Source organism: Equus przewalskii, chromosome 13 (genome assembly GCF_037783145.1).
Source record: "Equus przewalskii isolate Varuska chromosome 13, EquPr2, whole genome shotgun sequence".
Lineage (NCBI taxonomy): Eukaryota > Metazoa > Chordata > Mammalia > Perissodactyla > Equidae > Equus > Equus przewalskii.
Genome location: NC_091843.1, coordinates 49,702,940 through 49,724,167, shown reverse-complemented (window position 1 = coordinate 49,724,167; position 21,228 = coordinate 49,702,940). Strand labels below are relative to the sequence as shown.

At 41.4% G+C, this 21,228-nt stretch overlaps 1 protein-coding gene across 3 annotated transcripts in view; it reads left to right on the top strand.

The window, feature by feature from the left end:
- The window catches only part of PRDM6 (PR/SET domain 6), a 124,800-nt gene that overhangs the window by 63,458 nt on the left and 40,114 nt on the right, over positions 1-21,228 (top strand). For all 3 annotated transcript variants that reach the window (XM_070569413.1, XM_070569412.1, XM_070569414.1), the window contains 3 exons: positions 2,285-2,412; positions 5,917-6,041; positions 17,149-17,491. In XM_070569413.1, the coding sequence (XP_070425514.1) occupies positions 2,285-2,412; positions 5,917-6,041; positions 17,149-17,491 (596 nt within the window). The remainder of the gene's footprint in view (positions 1-2,284; positions 2,413-5,916; positions 6,042-17,148; positions 17,492-21,228) is intronic.

Below are 21,228 nucleotides of genomic sequence, written 5' to 3'. Positions count from 1 at the left end.
TCAAGACTGACTGGCTGCAGGCCGGCCCCATGGCCAAGTGGCTGAGTTCCTGCGCTCTGCTTTGGCCGCCCGGGGTTCACCAGTGCTGATCCTGGGCATGGACCTACACACTGCTCACCAAGCCATGCTGTGGTGGCATGCCACATAGAAGAGCTAGAATGATCTACAACTAGGATATGCAACTTTGTACTGGGGCTTGGGGGAGAAAAACAGAAAAAGAGGAAGATTGGCATCAGATGTTAGCTCAGGGCCAATCTTCCTTGCCAAAAATTCATTAAAAAAAAAAAAAAGACTGGCTAGTGTCGGGTGTTCAAATTAGCTAACACTCAAGGTAGCACCCACTACATATAAATGTTAAAGAATTTTACTTGCTGTTGAGGACATTGGCTAGAAACACAAAGGAGAATTCTACTTCTCAAAATGCTTCATCATTATTTCACTGCAGCCCTCACAGAAGGTTTGTTCGTGGGGGAAGGACAGGGCAGAGGGCTGGGTCATCAACATTCTTGGCTCCATTATAGATAAACAGTGGCGTTTAAGGAACTGATGGCTTTGTTCAATGTCGCATGGGCTGTCAACAGCAGACTCAGGGTTAAGACTTTGAATCTTTGAACCAGCTTCCTGAAACAAAAATAAAAACAACAAGAACAACAAAATAACTGCAGTGTCATCTGACCTAAATACGAAGTCTGTCATTAGATTGCTTAAGTAGCAGATGTATTTGTCACGTGAAGTGTTTCCATTCTCTACTATTGTCTCAAAACTCAGAATTTAAAGAAGTCATGGATCTTAAATATACTATAATCCAGGAATCTCTTGATTCTTCTCAGGCTACATTGATTATCAGCTGTAGTCACTCTGGCGTGCTACCCAGTCATAACTTCTCAAACAATTGTCTTTATTAAATTGATGTCTGTCTTTTATTTGTGGGGTTAGTGGAAGGGTTGGAGGTGGAGACAAATGAGTTCAAGAAAAGTGAAAAAAACATCAGCTATTTTAAAATGACTAGTGATAATAAAAACAAACTCATCCCTAAGCCCTTTGGCCCCCCGAATAGAAATACTGAGCTAAATTAATATGAATGACCATACAGGTTTTAGGGCCTACATGTAACCAGTGAGGCTCACTCTAAGACTTATTCTTCATAGTCTATTGGGAAAGGAAAAGTGGAAAGGCTGATCAGCAAGAGTAAGAGCCATTTCTCAGCATGCTCTGGGGAACACCTCAGCGGCTCCCAGGATCCCACTGCTGATTTTATTTGCAAAGGTCCAGCTGTACCGTGGTCCCTCTGAGAACTGTACCTTTTGTTTCCTGGATGCCCCTAGTACTGGGGATGACCTAAAATTCCTGTGTATATGTAACCCCTTGATCTCCCACTCCTCTAGATACCACATCCTCCAGGGTGCCCAAGGCTGACCTGGATTCTTGGAATGGAAGCCAATCGCCTCTGCTGTCAGCACTGGCTCTGCATGTGCTGGGCTGGCTCGTTGTTTTCCATAAGACTTTTGTCCCACACTTATTGCCTAGTTTGAAGCAGACTTCATTTCCTTAAATCTGATCTTGAAAGAAAATCTGCTTGAGATGACCTAAGGCCATATTAGTAGACCAACCTCAGTGAAGACATTTAAAATCCCTAGGAAACAGTTATTTTTTTCCCCTCCTTTTCGAGGGTCTCTCTTTTTTGATGACTCCTCTCCTAATAGTTTCAAGTCCCAACAGCTGAAGTCCTACGTCTTCTACGAGGTGAGAGTCCATTTGTTTCATCCAAATCAGAGTCTGTTTGACTTGTTCCGTACAGCTCCATAGCTCTCCAACTGCCTTCTGCTAGGTGCCACTCAGCTTGTTGAACGGATGGTTACTGCCTCTCGAATGCCTTCAAACAGTTATGTGTGTGAGACTGGGGGCCTCTTATGTGGATGTTCCAGCCATGTCAGTGTGGCCTCTCCCTTCAGCCTGCTTTGTTTATCCAGCAGCTCATTACTTAAGAGTAGCCTGTCAAAATAGGTTAAATATTCTTTGGGAAACATGGTCACTCACATCCTTGAGATACCACAAATATGTTTAATACAGGGAAGATTGGCTTGATAAGAAAAACGTAACTGACTTGCATCACCAAAAAATATTTTCCTGTTATTCTGGTTGAGTTTCCACAAGCATCAATAAGCACCAGCAAACTGAAGGGCAATAAATTTCTGCAGCCGACACATAGAGACACCAAGGGAAGCAGGGAAAATGATTGCTGATGATTCATTCTAACTACTTGACCTTCTGACCTCTTCTCTAGATATATGATCAAGATGGGACACTACAGCACTTTATTGATGGTGGGGAACCTAGTAAGTCGAGCTGGATGAGGTATATCCGATGTGCAAGGCACTGCGGAGAACAGAATCTAACAGTAGTTCAGTACAGGTAAAGTATATCTTGATTTCCACTTACGGAGCTGAAGCCCTTTGGCTTGCATCTACAAATTCAGGCTTGCTGCTAGATTTGAAAAAAAATCCCAGAGTCCTGCAGCACTCTGTAAGGACTGGCAGAAATTTTTTTGTGCGGTTTCTGAAATCTTAGTTCTTGCAAAAGTTATTTCACGAGAATTCAGGAAGAAAGATGCTAGTAGAAGGCCTCTTTCACTCAGCGCAAGTGGTAAAGTTACTTCCACATCATCGTCTGCTCTTCCGCAGTGGCCTGAACAAGCCCAGTAAACCCATTGGCTTGGGGGGTCCCCCCAGCGGATGTGTACACACACATGACTAGGAGCTGGGAGATTCAGTCCTGATCCTTTGCTTTCAGTCACCTTCAGGCTATCCCCCAGGGAGAACAGTTTCATGTGCACAACCGCATGGGAAACCAAGAACTCTCAACCTTCCCAAGGCTGCTTTTCCAAAACCGTTATGCTCCGCAGCAGTGGCTGAGCCAGAATAACCTCTCCTGATCCCTCGAAAGGTGCCAAAACATTTCACTTTGGCCCTTCAACGATTCAGAATATGTTTCAGGTGATGAGGTGGTTCCAGAGCATAGAGAAACCCCCATTTTCCCAAGATGTTTGGGCAAAGCCAAAAGGGTCACAAAGACAAAGTGGAGCCACCTCCATTTCCCACAGTCTCCTAGGGAGACCCCTGGGGGGCTGAGAAGCTAGGTGGATTCCCAGATGCTAAGCCACATCTGCTCAGTGCACCTGTTGGTCAGGCATTTCCACTTAGTGCTAAAGAAGGTTGCAGTGGAGAGGAGAAGGCAAAAACAGATCACATAGGAAAAAAGCCCTACCCCTAAGCCTTCCTTTCTCAAAATCCCTCGAAAACATGTGCGATGTAAATATATGACCTCAGTTATAAACAGCCGTGTTCCCTTTAGAATCAGAAGCAACTGTTTAGCTTTATTAGGCACCACAGACACATCAAAGCAGAAGGCCCTGTGCTCGGCAACTTGGAGTCCTGCCTATGGCTATTTATTTTCCTTTCCTTTTTTTTTTTTTTTGGTTTTTAAAAATGAAGCCTTAAAAAAAAAAAAAAAAACCCTTTATTCCCCTTATAGGTTAAAGGCTGCTCAAATCTGGCGTGGTCTCCAATTCAAAAGGAATGTATTTGAGCAGCCTGTGACTCCCTGCCTTGGTTTCCTGGGCAGTTATATTTCATTAAATAATGGTTTAAATGAAATAGTACACTATGGTATTTGGTTACACTGCTGTGTACGGGCTTTACTCACCTTTATTGCAGCTGCATTTCTGCCATGAAGTTTTTATGAAACTGGAGCTAGAAAATTAGTAAAGATTGTGCTTGTCCATTCAGCAAAAGATAGTTTGGCTGGTTCTGTAATGAGCACCCGGGGAGCTCTTGAGGCAAATTCTGAATCTGGGAAGACAAGAAACCCCTAAGAGGAAGGTGGGCATGAGTAAGTCATTACCTATCTGTCAATATTAAGTGGATTTTTATAGCTCCCCTTTCATGATGGCGCTTAAACTTCGAGTTCTCTCTGCTGATCTGTTTTCGATTACTTCAGATCTTTATAAAATGAACTACAAAAACACAATTTAAAAAACTGGCATCCGTCACCAGTGACCACGTCCAAGAGTAAGAAAATAGAAAAGTTGGACCCTGAAGAGCCAGCCTAATTTTTATTGTACATGAATGTCCTCTTCACAAAAAGTCAGCTGGTTTAGATTCATTCTGTTATGATTTGTAATATCTAAATGGAATTTTCTTCAAAGCGCCCTTGATTGATTGACCCTTAGCTGAACGTTTTGTTTTTATTTTGAGGCTGACAATAATGTTTGTTGGCGTGTGTTCTGCTTCAACTGCGTTGGGACGCCATGAAGCTATCTTTATGAGTCATCCAACCACAATACTAAATACATGTCAGCAAAGGAAATATTATCTGGAAAGGGAAAAATCCCTTTGATGTGCTTGAACATGCAGAGATCTCTGCGAGTTTTGGAAGCCCTGCCCGCTTGTGAGGAACGGTGTATGCTTACACATTTTTTTTCCCTCTCGGCCTACTCCGTGCCTCAGAAGACCACCCATTGCTCGAAAACAGTTCTGCTCTTTCAGCGGCAAAGTGTGTCATTTGGTTTTAGCACATTCATTTGCCGGGCGCTGTGTTTATATGAAGGGAAGCCAAACCGAGAGATGAAATGTTACAAGGGTGAAGTACAGAGTAGACTCCGTTTTTCTCAAGTTAGGAGATGCCAGTGATTTATAGCTCTGCTCCAATTTTGATTTTTTTACGTAGCAGTGGAAAGAATTAATAAAACGCACAGCTCTTGGAGATGCGGAGGAAGGAAGAGTAGTGAGGTCTGGACAACTGGCTGGAGTTTTTGTCAGATATTCATAGAATGTTGGGAAAAACGTTCTGCTTAGCTAGCAGTGCCCTCCTGAGACAGAATGGCAGCAAGTGAGGAAAATAACAAGATAAATGAAATTTTTGCAGCTGCAAGTAAAATATTGAGAATCTGCACTTTTTTATTGATCTTTATGATCCTATTGCCAAGAGCCACTTTGTGGTGACAAAATATGTTGACAAGTGCATATCTCACTGCCATGAAAAATGTGATGAAGGATTCGCCTTATGTCTGCAGTGTTATACAAGGGACAAATTGCCCTACTACAGCCAATTCCTTACAGAAAGGCTAAATTTAAGGCCCACCAACCCTAAACACTTTTATCTTGAACTTGAGGGTAATATTTGTAGCAATTCTTCACTGAGAAAAGCAGTTGCAGTTTTTTTAATCTGTAGATTTTTCTTTACAGTACCAAAGCTGTTATAATAAAATGTTTATTTCTTGGTCCCTTCACTCTATCATTTCAGAGTGTAATCTTTCAGCCAGAGTAAAGTGCTCTTTCTTGTATTTATTGAATTTCCATCCATTTCACATAAGAGAGTTTTTCTCCTCTCTTGTATCAAACTTTAGAAGAAAGGCAATGGGGAAGATTTTTATTTCTCTCAGTCCTTATATCACAAAGCTGCTTAATTTTGTTACAAAATTGGGAACTCCCAATGCCAAGTTGCAAGAATACACAGAATGCTTTTCCTTCAAATAAGAAGTCAATAGTATTAATTTATATTTGAGGTTGAGGCACCGGTGTCTGCAATTTGCTGAGAGAGAATATTCTCATCAGTGTCAGATGGAATTTTTTTTTTTTAAATGAACTCTTTCTTTCTGCTGTCTCCTGGGCCAAATATCTGTCTCTTCAGCCAAGACATTCTGTGGAGGGACACTGTGGAAATAAACTGTGAGCTGTTTATCATACTGAGTTACAGGCTCTAATTGGTTGCTGGGAATGATTAGGTGGGTGCAGATTTTATTACAAACAGAAACTGGTTAGGTGGAGCTGGGAGGACTTTTTCGGGGCAATAAAAATGTGGTTGGGGGCACATGAATCCTACCTATTACTAAGCTGGGTTTTCTTTTGTTTTGAATAGGTCGAATATATTCTACCGAGCCTGTATAGATATTCCCAGGGGTACCGAGCTTCTGGTGTGGTACAATGACAGCTATACGTCTTTCTTTGGGATCCCCTTACAATGCATTGCCCAGGATGAAAACTGTAAGAATTTCTTTTGGCTCTGAATTCACATCTCAAATACCTATTTCTAAGCTGACTTTTTAAGAGTGTTGTTTGAAACTCCTGAAATGCAGGTCACTCTGATACGTAATGCCAATGTGCCCAAGTCGGTCCATCAATTTCTTTTCCTTGTACGTTCTTTGCTTTTTTACAGGGCATTTTCACTTGTATAGGCCAATCCTTCTTTGCCTGTTCACAATTTCAAAACCTTTCCCTTAGTTTTAAATAATTACTGGCAGCAATGTTAAGGCGGCTGGTATTTACTGAGTGCCTACTGTGTGTCTGGTTCTGTGCTTGCCACCTTTTGGGGTTATAAGAGCAGCATGAGATAAATCTTCTGCTCTGAAAGTTTGCACAGTCTTTCTGGAGTCACACTGTATGCAAAAATGAAATAAGAGAAAACAATGCTGTTTAATGGAGTACACCCCTCTAGTCAATTGGGTGTGCCTCCTCCTACGTACTCACTGGAGTGAGGAATGGAGGTAAAAATCTTGGCTGAGGAATTTGTGTCTCTCTAAATTTCTTACTCTAAAATGAACCATGTAATTTTCTTCTATCCTTATTACTATGACAATCATAATCTTTAAAAATAATCTAACATCTAGGCAAATGCAAATGTAGCAATTTTCACTTAAACTTTATATTTTTGTTTTATCAGATCTTTGGAAAATATTATAAGGTGATTTCTAGTATTTGGAAAAGAATTGGGTAATTCTGATATGGTTCAGTGAAAAACACTGGTTTCAATGATGTTGTTTTTTCTTGTCACCAAATTGACTAATCTGTGAATTGATGATTTGGTATTATGCAACAGAAAAAGAAACAGAGAGAACAGATCTATCTAAGGAAGTTCATTCAGAAAAAAAAAGTGTTATTAACTTTTTCCTTCTTCACTTCTTTCTCTTTCTCTCTTACATACACACTCCAATAAAAAAAAAAATGCTCATACTACTACTGATCCAAATGCTGATGGTCAGATATTTCTTTTCCATATTGTCTTTATTTTCTTTGTAAAAAACAGAATCCTCAAAAAGAATATTACTATCAACTGTCCTTTTATACTTTACCCTAACCCCAAACCAATCTCAAATCAAAACATGCATCTTTGGACATATAGTACATTCCTCTTACCTCCCAAGTTTCCATTGGAAAGTTTTTTTTCTAAAGTGATACTGCTATGTGAAGGAGTGTCTGTTTTCATAAGAGAAAATCTCAGTGTTGGACCCGAGTGTGCAGTTGGTGTTAGAGACAGATATAGGTATGCAGGCTAGTATGCTTTCCTCTCAGGATGACTCCTTGCCCCAACTTCCCTAAAGCTACTTCTAGGTCCTCACAAAGAAAGGCACCAGTATAAGCCCCCATGATCTGCTGACGTGGGCCTGTCTGTACGTTAGAACCTTGACATAAACTAAGCTTCTGAAGTATGGAATTTGATCCAACAGAATTCCAGAAATCCTATAATGTCCTCTGCTTCCTCCTCTAATACAACCTGCTATGGACTCTGAAGACATTATTCTGGTGTGTTTGTGTTGAGGAATGTCGAGAGTAAACATATCAAAGCCTAGAGTTCTGAAATACATAACACAGAGTCCAAATATTCATTCGTTGGTTCATTCATTCATTCATTGATCAGATATTTATTGAACACTTACTATGGGCCAGTGTCTTTGCTAGGTCCTGAAAATACAGCAGTGAACACAACAGACAAGAATTCTTGCCCTCATGGAGCTTACATTCTAGTGGAGGGAGACAGATTATCAGCAAGTAAATGAGCAAATAAAAAGTTTGTCAGGTGGTGATAAGTGTAGAGATAAAGCAGAGAACGGGTAAGGAGTACCAGGAGTTGAGAACTGCAGTTTTAGGGAGTGATCACGGTAGGCCCTACTGGGAAGGTGGCCTTTGGGCAAAGACTTAAGGAAGTGAAGGAACAAGCCATGTGTTAGTTTGGAGAAGAGTATTCCAGGCATCCAGACTAATAGTCTAAAGGCTGCAAAATGGGGATATTCCTGGCCTGTTGGAAGAGAACCATGAGGTTGAAATAAGTGTGTTAGAGTGAGTGAGGTGGGGAGAAGTCAACTCAGATATGGGGAGAGCTAGGGATCTTGTAGGGCCTAGGAGGCCACCGTCAGGATCTGGCTGTTACTCTGTGTGGGCCTGGTGAAGTTGTAACGGGATTACTCTGGCTACTGAGTGGAGGCTACACAGTAAGAGGTGAGAATAGAAAAGGGAATTCAATTAGATGCTCTTGCTGGAATCCAGGGGAGAGATGATGGTGGTTTGGACCACAGTAGAAGTGGTGGAGGTGGTGAGCAGTTGTTGGATTCTGGATATATTTTGAAAGTCAAGCCAGCAGCCTTTGCTGATACTCTGGATGCTGAATGAAAGAGAAAGGAGTCGAGGATAACTCTGAGGCTTTGGTGTGAGGAACTGGAAGGATGGAATGGCCATTTACTGAGTTAGGAGTCAGAAATGGAAACTGTGGAATGACTACTTAGGGAACGCATTTCTTCCCCTTGACGGGGATCTCTGGAGTGGAAGTCACACATCCACAAGATTGCTTCCACCTCATGATGTGGTGCATGGATGAGAGGGATTTAGGGCTGAGCTGGAGGATTATGGGGTCTTATGTGCCATTCAAAGACACCTGACAATGGACGTCTAAGAGTGTAACTTCTGGTCTTCAGATTCAGCGCTGCAGTGCCATCAAAAAATGTACTTTCCGGAAATAACATATGTTTTGCTTCTCAATCCTTCTTTCTCCTATAGTCCCACCTATGGGAAGCATTCTTGAGATTGTTGATTAGAGTATTGAATAAACTCTACCAGGGCATATGTTATGTCATTTAGCACCTGAAATCCTTGGAAGGAAATTTGCAAAGCCACAGCAGCTTGAAGTATTGTGGATTCAGTAGGTAAACTAGGCAGCTCTTTTGGGTTGAGTTCAGAGCTCTAAGTAAGGGTGGAGGGAAGTTTAAAGGGAATTAAGTCATTGACTAAAATGCTCAACAGTGACAATCTCCCTTTCCCCTAAGGGCACTATAGGAATTTTATTTCAGTTCCTGTCTCAAAGTCATATATCTGTCAGTGATTGGCCACCCAAGAAACCAGCAGAAAGCTTCATCAGATAGTGTGGGGGAAATATATGACTTTGACTCTTAACTCTAAGATGGATTCTCATTCCATATGATTCACTGAGAGACCTGGGAATGCTTTATAATGAGGGTTCCTTATTCTGTACTGAGAAAATACTCTGTGTGATTTAAAAGCACAAATGTGTGAAAGGGCATGAACAGATAATTTAACAGCTAGCCTTCCACAGCCCTGAGTAATTTAAATCATCTCAACAGGATTAGCAATTCTAAGACAATTTTTATCCTACTGAGCTAGCCACAAAATAAATTAGGTACCTTAAAAAGAAGCTTCTTGAGATCAAAGACTTATTTGACAAAATGCCCCCACAGAGCCTCCTTGTAGTGCTATGCACCCGGTAAACAATTAATAAATGCTCACGGGATAAATATTGAGAATTTTATTGCCATTATTAGGAGGGATTAAATACTTCAGCCAGATTTTTCTTCATTAATGAAATTGATACATGGACCAAGACATTCAAGAAAAATATGATTTTACTTAGTGAATAATACTTATTAAGCACTTTCATTTATAAAAATATCATTTTCTTCCCATGGTTCTTTCAACATCGAAAGTACACATTTCCTACTGAGCATGTGTGGTGGGCTCAGGCTCCAGTCACTGCCCTTCTGGCAGCTGCCGTGAAGCAGTGGGGCATACACAGTGCCTGGACAAGCCATTGAAAGCTGCCTTGCCCCGAAGAGAAGACAGCGTTTCACACAGGCATTTGAGTTCTGGAAGCAATTCCTATGTTATTTTCTTTTAAAAACCCATAGTTATGAATGTAATAGAGCTCCAAAGAGAGAGCCACTCCATCCACTGTGGGCCTTTCAGAAGAGCCTGAAGGAACGCCTGTGTCGACAGATTGCATCCGCAAGAAGGAATGAGGTTCCCCAAAGCTTCCAGTGGGGGATTAGCTCCTGCAGAGTGTAAAGACCGTAGTGTATTCATATTTGTTTCAGAGGAAATTAAAAAAAAACCTGGGAATAAATGTTCAACAAGTCTTCCTGCTGCTTTTTCTGTCTTGGCATATGAAGCTGAGGTAGCAGAATGTGAAACTTGATGGCAACCCAGGGGTTGCTGCACTGAAGTAAACTCTGCCTCCATGAGGCCAGCCTTTTCCTACTGATTTTACAGAGCAGAAAATAAAAAGGGACACTTCTGCATAGTGCCCCTTACCCCCACCACCTCACCACAATGAGAAACTAGGCCCAGGGTAAGGAAGGCCCTACTCAAGCCTTCTATCTATGAACACTGAGGAGACTAGAATATAGTTCAACCCAACAAGAACAACAGTGTGCAAGGCCCTGTGTGAAACATCGTGATGAGCTACAAAACTCAGGCCCTGTCCTCAAGGAACTCAGGCTAGAAGAAGGCACATAAGCATACAACTACAGTACAAAACACAATGCAGGTGCCACATATGACGGCCAGTGAGCCTGAGCTCCAGGGGTGTTAGACTGAGTATTAATGCAGTTGGGAGGAGTCAGGTTCCAGGCCCGCTGTGCACAGTGGGAAGCTGAGATTGGACTCCTTACATAAATCCAGGAACTGGGAGTTACTATTTTGTCCCAGAAAGGAGACTAGAAAAATGCTGCCCTCAACCAGTAGGCCAGGGAACCATCTGTCTTGGGCCATTAGTGAAAACAGAGTGTCACACTCTAAAAACCAGCCACAACTATAGGATAGTGTGGGGTTTGATTGTGCACAAACTTCCAAGTATGGAAACCCTGGGCCAAGAAAGGAATATAAAAATTGGTCTAGAACTAGAGAATCCTGTAGGGTCCTAGAAGAAGCAAAGGCAAAGGAGAAGTCACCCCACAGGGATGCCTCTGCATCTGTGCAGGACTCCAACAGAAGGCAGCACCCACTGAAAATATGTCCACAGAGAGAAATGACAAAAGACACAGGGAAACTTGCTGTCGTGAGAGATTTCACCTCGTAGGTGCTGTGGTGTGCTTCCTAGATCCCAACCTTGCTACAGGATTGAGGTGTTCATTCCCCTCGTTTGTGGGAGTGTAGAGCGGAGAGCTCTCGGATGAGTTTGTCTCCAGGAATTGCCTCCAGCCTAAGAGCTATTTTACTCTTGGTCATTCTACCACCCCACGTAGCTCATGTCCAGTGACTAGTCATTGTGGAGAAGGACTGGTTCTCTTGTTCCAAAGCAGGACAATGCTGAAGGACCTTCCCAGCTCCAGAGCTGTTAATCTCCTCCCTCAACAGGATCCCCTTGCCTCACTCCCCAACAAGTGTCGATCCCAGGAGCACTTCTTAGTAAAGCTCCTGCACACAAAACTGCACATCTCCCTTTCAGAGTTTTTTCCCCCAGGGGACCTGACTTAAAACAGGTCCTCCAGATTTCTATTTGCAATCCAGATCTCTCTGCTGAGCCCCAGACTGCTATCCAACTGTCCACTCCACGTCTGCCCTTGTGTGTCTCATAGGCATCTCAGACTAAACCAGTAAAGCTGAAACCATTCTACTCACCCCCACAAACTGCCTCTCCTCCAGTTCGGTAACTCTCACTCCCACTCCTCCAATTGCTCTTTCTAGAAACCTTGACACCTCACTCTTGCTCATCCTTCTCTCCAGTCAGTTATGAAGTCCTGTTGATTGTATACTCTTAAATGCATTTCTTTTCATTTCTGCTGCTACCACCTGGTTGGCGTCACCATCAGCTTTGGCCTGGACCACTGCACTAGCCTTCTGCATGTCACATTTTCCCTTTTAGCATCACTGCGGCCAAAGTGAAGTTTCATTGATTTGCTTATTTTATTGTTTCAGCTTAGTCACTTGTTTTGTTAATAGGTAGTTCGGTTCCATAGATCAAAATCCAGAAAGTACTATAGACATATAGTTCTCCTTCCCAGAGGCAATCCGTTGACAGGTTCTTAGGTATCCTTCCAGACGTATATTTTGCCCAGTCAGATGTGTTCTCCCTCTCTTTCTCTTGCTCTCACTCCAACCCTCCCCCTTTTATACAAATAGCAGCATACTGCATACATTGTTTTACATCTCACTTTTTCATTTAACAATATAGAGTGATGATGTGTTTAAAGCATAAATCTGATCACCTCAGACCCTAAAACCAAAAAAACCTTTTTTGGTTTTTCCCACCTTTGCCATTACTCTTGTTATAAATCCATAGTTCTTTAATGTCGTAGCCTATGGGCGGCATATAGTGTCCATAAATATTTTGCTTGGCTCACATAGTGTTTTACAAAGTTAGAATTCAAACATCTTTAGACTGGCCATGCCCTATTTCATTTGCTGCAGACTCCACCATCCTCTGTTGTATTAACCCACCTCCCATCACTTACTTCCATTACCTGCCCAGCTCCCGTAGGCCTTGACGGCTGTGCTGCCTTCCTCTCCAGCCTCAGCTGCAGCGCCTCAACCCTTCTTGCTCTGGCCACATTAGCTGCCTCTCAATTCCTTCAGTGCCCTGAGCTCCTTCCTGCCGCAACAGGCCACACAGACCCTCTGGCAAAGCTGCCAGTGTTTCATCTCCTTGAGTTGCCTTTTCCTCCTTTTGCACCTGTCTGATGTCTGTGTACCCTTCAGGACTCACATTCAAGGTCACTCCCTCCGGGATGCCATCCCTCACACCCCGAGGTTAGCCATCCCTGATATATGCTTTCCTGGCACCTCTTTATTCTCTCTCATAGCACTTATCACACTTGGACCAACTGTATGTTGTCAATTCTAACATGCATATATTTTTCACATTTTAGTCTTTCTGAATCTGGCAGATGTCTTAGAATTAATGGTGACTTGCAATTAATGGTGCAACTTGAAATTAATGGAATTTTAGAGGTGATGTAACTGAGTGAATATTTATCTGTAAAAACCTTTGTTTAATGTCAGTCTCTCTCACTAGAGTTTAAGTGGCGTGAGGGCAGGGGCTGGGGCTTTCTTTCTTCCCCTGTAACCACAGCACCAGCACAGGGTCAGGCATGTAATGGATGCTTAGTAAGTACTTGTAGACTGACTGAATGGACAAGGGGGTAAAGGAGGACCTTGTTTTATGGATCCTGAATTGGCCTCTCTCAATCTTTTAATTTTCCAGGATTTCATGAGTTCGTGTTCTTCCTTGCCTATATCCTTTAAGGCTTTGAGAATTTGCTCTCTTCCCCTTAATCTTTGTCTTATAGACTGAAGAGATTTTACTAGCTTAGCATGTCTTCATGAAGAAACCACTTCATCTTTTTGGTCATTTTCTTTAGTCATCTCTGTGCTGTTTGCAATTGTCTATACTATCTTAAGTTGGGACGAGATAGTGTTTTCTGATTCGTTTCCTGTCCTCTTCCTGATAATTTCCTGTTTTGTTAATACCTTGGATTATTGTAGCCATGAGGCTGGTATTTAGCAAGAATAATCCTCTCTGTCCTTTAGTCTTGCTTTAAAAGTCTTGCTTTAAAAAACTATGCTTTGTAGATCTCTAGGGTCCCATGGAAGTGTGCAGGAGCTCTGCAGAACAGTTTAGAGATCAAATATGGTTGCTTGTGTGAAAATTATTCATTCCTATCCTTACTTTTTCTTCTCTCTGAATTATATGCTCATTTCATTCAGTTGGATTGAATTTATTCACAAGTACAATAAAGGATCATGCCAAAAGTAGAATATAGAGTGAAGTCTTGCTACCTATATCTTGAAACGTATTGCATTTGCTTTGGGGTATCCCAGAGAAGAAAATAATAAAAGAGAGAAGAATTTTATTGCAACCATCCCCACTCTTATGGCTTAAATGCTATCATTATCATTAACTCAGATCTCATACATCCCAGATTATTATACAAACTGGTATAAATTTTTCTTTATTACCATTTTGACCTTGATTGTTAAACTTAGAAAAACATTCGTTGGCCCACAAATACTTTTGTTTAACATAAAGGTTATGTGACCTTAACAATTTTTGAAAATTGATTTTATTAGGTTACTTTCCAGACGCATAAGTGAGAAGTCAGAATCTATAATCTATACTTGAGTATTATTTGTATTATTTTCCTCCAGAGGCGTTATATTCCTCTTTCCAATAGGGAAGCTTCGGCTGGTTTTCCTGCTCCCATGCATGTCGATGACATCTTCATTCCACAGTCTTCCTGCCCTGCCTGCCCCCTGCTCATCTGGCGTTTCCCAGCCTGCAAGAGCTTAGTGTTGCCTGAAAACTTGTGGGTCTCCCATGCTTTGTCTCTTCTGGATTAGCTATAAATGGGTTAAACAAGACGAGTTCTCCCCTGATCTCTGACAGTGCTGCAGTTTTAATTTTTATTTAAAAAGTGCCAAAACATGATAAAACATTCCTCCTTATCTTTCAATACCTATTTAAAAAGTAACAGTCTGTGTGCAATCAAGAATTTTTGAAAGTCAAAATGTGTGCACAAATTTTATATTGATTATGCACTTTTGCTCCAGAAGTTGTAATTAGTACATAAATGTTTATATATAAAATATACGTACATACATAAATATGTATATGTATGTGTGTATGTGTGCATATATAATATATTTTGGTATATATGATATGTATTTATACATACACACAAAAACACACTATGCTAGCTGTAAAAATGTCTTTTTATTTTTGAAACACAGCTAGTAAACAGAGACAGCATAGGCGTGTGGTCAGAAAGAAACACCCTGGAAGTCAGAAAGCTAAAGCTTCCAACTTAGCTGTGTCCTTAACTGAGTGTCTGACCCGGGGCAAGTTATTGGGCCTTCTTGGGCTTCCACTTTTTTCATTTGTAATAACAGAGGGTAGGATTAGATCAGTGATTCTCTATGCTGATTGTATATTAGAAGCACTTGGTGAACTTTAGAAAATGCAGGTGCCTAGGCCCTACCAAGAGATTCTGATTTAATTTTTTAAAAAAATCTCCCCTGTGAATCTAATGTGCAGTCAGGGTAAAGAATTGCCAACTGGACAAACCCTAGGCTCTCTCTAGGCCTGTGAGTCTCTTGCTTTGTTTTTCCTTCCTAGGACAGTTGCATCATGCCAACAGAGCCCTGTAGACTCAGCGATTCCTTTTGTTGGATTCATCCAATACACATGATTATACAGAATGCTGAGTCGAAGAGTCCTTAGTGGCAGCATCCCGATCCCTCTATGTCCCCACATGTGGTATCTACCTGTCCACTCAAGTGTGGAGACTTCCGCAGTCACAGTCCCCTACCATTCTCTCTCTGTAGTTGAGGACACTTGAGTTTCGTGCTCCGTAGCAACGGTCTGTTGCGGGAAAGGATGGGAGCTTCCGGTCCATGTGTTTTGTTCCTTGTGGCCTTGAACCAGAATGCCATAGTTTACTTCTCATCACCAATCTTTTTGCCAATCAACCTTTTCAAATATTTTGATCTCTAAGTCCCTTCTCTTGACCACCCTGTAACTTTTAATCCCTTTAACCCCTGAAGTAACCAATAAATACATTTTATTGACACAGTAGTTAATTAAGAAAAGGATAATAGTTTTTAAGCACATTAGGTTCTAATCACCTATGAACCTATGGGTTGACCAGTGAATACATGATACATGTTCTTAACACAATAACAACCTAAAAAAAAAAGAATAATGAATTTCAAGTATATTAGGTTTCCCTCCTCGAAAACGTTTCTTAGTTCTAGTTCTTTCCCCACTCGTACTGCCACCACCTCAATTTAGGTCCATCTCCCTTCATTCCAGTTTCTTCTCCTTCTATAATAATAAGAATAGTGGCCATTGTTGATGGTAGGTCCTGTGATGAGTACTTTCATTACCTCATTTAAACCTCATAAAAGGGGGTTTAAAGATGAGCAAACCAGGGCTCATAGAGCTCAAGATCTATTGAGTGGCAACAATACATTTACTAAATGCTGTCTGTACGTTATCTCACTCAATCCTTCAGGTGACCATTTTACCAAAAACTAAATTGTGGATTTCAGTGTTCCATACTTGCCCACAGTCACAAAGCTAGTAAATAGTGGAATTAAAATCTAGGCCATCTCAACCACTAAGCCATGCTGCTACTACTTTTTGGATTATTACTGTCACTGTCCTCATTTTACAGATGGGTAACTGAGGCACAGAGAGATTGAATAACTTGCCTGAAATCACCAAGCTAATAAAAGGCATAGTCGGGATTTGAATCTAGGTCTTTCTGATTCCAAAGCCTGAGTTGCCAGCAGCATACTCCGCTGCCTCCCGCTCTTCCCTTACCCACTGCACCCTGTCTGTGCATCATACCTCACTCAAGCCCTCCCTGAACACTGCTTCTTTTGTTCTTGCTATTTCTCTGCTCAGAAACAGTCTGTGTCTATTTCCTAGGCCTGAAGTCTTTATTTATTTATTTGGACTTTAAAGGCCCTCTGAGGTCTACACCCCTTACCCCTTATTCCCACAGTACTGAGAAGCCATGGCCTTCTCGGTCAGCCTGTCTCCCTCACTGTCCCACCAGCATGCCAGACTTCTGTCTCCAGGCATCTTTCATATTGTTCCCTTCATCTCCTCAGCCAGTTTTTCTTGAATACGTGTCCTGTGCTAGCAAGGTCTGGTGAAAGGCCTGAATCTACCTTCTCTGTACCGCTCAAGGCCACCTCTCTGGACAGCCCCCCACCCCGTTCTTCCTCCCTTTCTTTCTGGGTCTCTCCCATCTGAACTCCTTCCAAAGCTGGGGTGCAGAGTGGACCCTCCTTATGGAGTCTTTCTGTCTCAAGTCATAAGGGAACTCTTTGAGGGCAAAGACCGTGTACAAACAATCCTGAGCATATGGTACTGGCTTAATAAATAGGCATTGAATGAGTTATTAATTTGTGATAATAGCGCTTTTCTCCTCAAATCAAATTGTCTGCTATTATGTTAATTCTAAGTCTAGAAAAACAAATTTTTTAGATGTTGATTTATAGGAATTTTTTTGAAACATGTGTCATTGTGCTTATTTTAAGGGCTGATAAAACTGATCTTTTATAACTATTGCTGTTCTCCCAGTAAATGTCCCCTCGACGGTAATGGAAGCCATGTGCAGACAAGACGCCCTGCAGCCCTTCAACAAGAGCAGCAAACTGTCCCCGGCCACCCAGCAGCGCTCCGTCGTTTTCCCACAGACTCCGTGCAGCAGGAGCTTCTCCCTCCTGGACAAGTCTGGGCCCCTTGAGTCAGGATTTAACCAAATCAACGTGAAAAACCAGCGAGTCCTTGCGAGCCCAACTTCCACAAGCCAGCTCCACTCGGAGTTCAGTGACTGGCATCTTTGGAAATGTGGGCAGTGCTTTAAGACTTTCACGCAGCGGATCCTCTTACAGATGCACGTGTGCACGCAGAACCCCGACAGGTAACCCCCACCCTCACTGCTCACGGTGTGTTCGCTTAGTGACGCCCACTGCTTGCCTTCCCGCAAGGTTCCAGGCACCTCCTCCAGCTGCACCTCAGGGACAACCCTGTGATAAGAGGTGTCTGCGTTCTGGAAGGTCAGAGAGTAATAAATGTGAGGCCACTGCTTGACTGTATTGTTTAGACATGTTCCATGAACAGTGGCTGCAGACAAGAATCAGCTCTTGCTTTCCAAACTGTCCAAGTCTTAGGGGGAGCAGAGTAGAAGGAACACTTATGAATATCATAGATGGAAAAATGAGGTCATGATAATTAGAATCCTCTCTGTCTTCCAAAGATAATATAGCTGGCTGCTCTGCTGCTGTCACAGCCGTTTCAGGGTTCACCTCCAGTGTGCCGTGGGTATGAACTTAATTAAGTACTAAGAGGTAATGAATTGGAATTTTTTGCTTAGTACTATTTTTCTTCAGAGCATGCAAACCCATAAATCCTGCAAAGCTGTCAAAAGGAAATACCTACTCTGCTAGTGATGTGGAGGAAAACAGATGCCACTTATTCAATAAACTAATATCCACACAGAAGAAAAATGTTGACTAGATACCTCAGAGTCAAAGTTGGTTTGAAAGTTTGTCAATAAAGAATTTTATGGCCATGAACTGAGGATGAAATTTAGCTGAACAAGTGAATTAAAATTTCAGGTACTCTGACGAGTGGCACAGTAGATATAATGGAACTATTATTTATGAATCAAAACTGGTTTATTCGACAGTCTTGATAGCTGGGAGCGCAAAAGACAAAAATCAAATTAATTCAATAAGAAAGGATTGTGTTTTCTCTCTCCTTCATGTCCTACGAAAATTTGATTAAACCCAAATATCTAAGAATAGCATTGAAAATGCACTTTGAATATAAAAGTAGAAAATGATTTTTGGAAATAGGGTAGGAGACTCAGAAGCAAGACTTCTGAATTATTTTCTTAATTTGGCCATCGATTAATCTTAAGCCTCTCCATTCTCCTTGCCTTGTAATATACAGCCAGCTCTCCCCTCCCGGCTCTGCAGGATATGACCTAGCTAGTGCTGGAAAACACTAGCAGGGAAGGTGGGTGGCGTAGAGGGGGTGGATCTTTTCTAAAGTAATAATAATCCATTTTAGGGTACATATGCACATTTACACGTGTGTATGTTTTTATTTGTCCCATTCTAGAAACCACTTGCTTAGCGTCAAGCATTGCTGTAACTAATTAATGTTGAAATGTTTGCATTAGGGCTGTTAAGGCAGCTGTGTCTTTACAATCTTTTACTTTAAATAGGAGAGCCCCCTGGTGAAAATATCACCAGACTTCTGCACATCTTAGTACCATTGGCTTTAGAGGGGATACAAAAGTTTTGAAACTGTTCTCCTCACTCAGGAAGGATTTTTTTGAAAGTTTGCCTTGCTTACAAATACACATATAGCTTCAAGATACATCTACTCAAAGTTTGCAAAACATTTTAGTAGTGTTTTAAATATAAAACATGCATTAAAATTGTGTTATTATGAACTTGCTTTTTAAATTGAGTGAGTTAGGTGTATGGACTTACTATTTGCACAGGTTGATTGTTGTTATAATATCAGAACATGCCAGGTAAAATGAAGTGACAGTTGAAAGTTTCTGGATACTGGAACTCTGAGCTTAGCTTTGAGTGTGAGATGATTTCATGCTGAATGTCACATGAAGCAAGAAAAATATGCCGTGGTAAATAGAAAGATAGTGAAACAGACTGTTTTGTCTGACCCCAGTTATACTTATAAAACCGTATGTGTATTATCGTTTAAGTCTCCATGAAGTCTGTCCTGTCAAATAGCAGTGTCATAATGTGTAACACATTTATGTAAACTGTCAGAAAACTACCTGACAAATTAGAAAACGTACATGTACACAATACGGTTCCATGAGAGATTGTTAGGTCAATGCAACTTAAAGCTAATTTAGTTATTGGCAAAAATCCAAGTGGTATGAGCCTCCCAAACTGTGCTAGACCCTGACGGGCTGATTTGACTCAGATGCCAGGTGTGGTGTGGCCAGGCCTTCCCACGTGAGGTGAAGTAAGGAGTGCTTTTTATCCAGGTGGATAGCAAGAGTGGGATCAGATGACTCAAGCAGTGGGTCCCCCCTACTCCCTTCCTTGTGTTTTGTTGGTGAAGACTTTTGAGGTGATCACCATCATTCACGAATAAGTTAAAATTCAGCATTATGACTTCAAAAAGATTGATCCCTGTGTAGGCAAAGTAATAAAATACATGTTTCTTACTCATCATGGGGAGATGCTTGAATTACTCCATCACATCTGAGTTGATTATTGGAGATAAGAGGGAAATAGAGGGAGATGTCCAGTCACTTTGACCCATCAGTTCCATTCTAGCTACATAATTTGCTTCTGGCATATAGGACTGGAATATTTCTTTTCTGTTCCAGAACCTAGAATGCTCTCTTTGCACCAGCAAGTTTGGAAGTAAAAGATACTCTCCATAATTCTTAGTCACATGGGTGAATTGCTAAACAGGAGAAATATACCGAACTGAAATGGAACATCAGATTTGTACATGATGGTTGCTAAATTTGGGGCCTTTTCTCTTATTATCCATGTGAAGATTTACGACTGTTGAATACACATATTTTCTTTAGTGATTGACTCCATAAATCAGCTGGCATTTAGTCTTTGGCAATTTGTGCCCATTCAGCCATATACAGTGAAAAGCTTAGAACCTATCAGTCAGAAACCATTTCCCTTCTATTTGAAAAACTCAAGTGCTTTTATTTTGATAGGATAATCTTGCTAGAACCAGAGGCAAGAAAGGGAGACACAGAAGACAAGTCAGAAGGTAAACAGGTTAGAGTTTCAAGTAGGCCCCTGAATCTTAAGTCCAAAAGATTTTTCGCTCAACAGACTGAATATTTGGCCATGAAACCCAAGACGTGAACCTCCATCAAAGAGACTTTGTGTGTCTATATTTGTGAGCTTTTTCATGTGAGGCCATCAAAAAGTTTATGCCTTGATATAAAGGAAAGAGATCTGAGGATACCCAAGGTTGCCAGCATCACCATTTTTCACTACCCTGTTATTTGCATTGAACGCAAAAAAAAATTCTGTTTGACCTGACGAGGTAGGAATTAGCGCTAAAGATAAAAACACATTCATGAGGGTCCAAGAGCCATGGAATTTTCTTGACTTTGTTCTGTTAATATCAAACATACAAAACCAAAAATCTCCTCTTCCTTTTTCCTGACTTTTTCTTTTCCTGAGAGAATCCAAAGGGAAGAAGCTGTTGGAATCTAGATCAACCTAGATTTTATTTAGGGACTTCATAAACATTTGGGGTTTTGCTTAGGCTTATTACCTAGGCCAGGGCAGCTTGACTCAACTCTTGCTTGAACCAGGAGTTAGAAATCCCTTTTCTCTTCTGTTTTTCTGCTGCAGAAACTCTCAACAGTCCCAATGGGGGGGCTCCAGAAAGGGGTAAGCGAAGCCTTCAATCACAGTGGATTATTTTCTGATGAATATGTTCTCTTTTATTTTCTGCAGAAAGTGTCTTTATAATGCTTATCTTTATTTTGCATCCTTTTCCTTTTCTTTTCTCCTTTTCAATTGTTTGTGCCACCTGGGGAAAGTCCGCCTTTAGGCTCCTCGGTGCACTGTCAGCTGCTCACATTTGTGTTTTGGGTATTATTGTTTGTAATTGGATGTGGTGGTACCT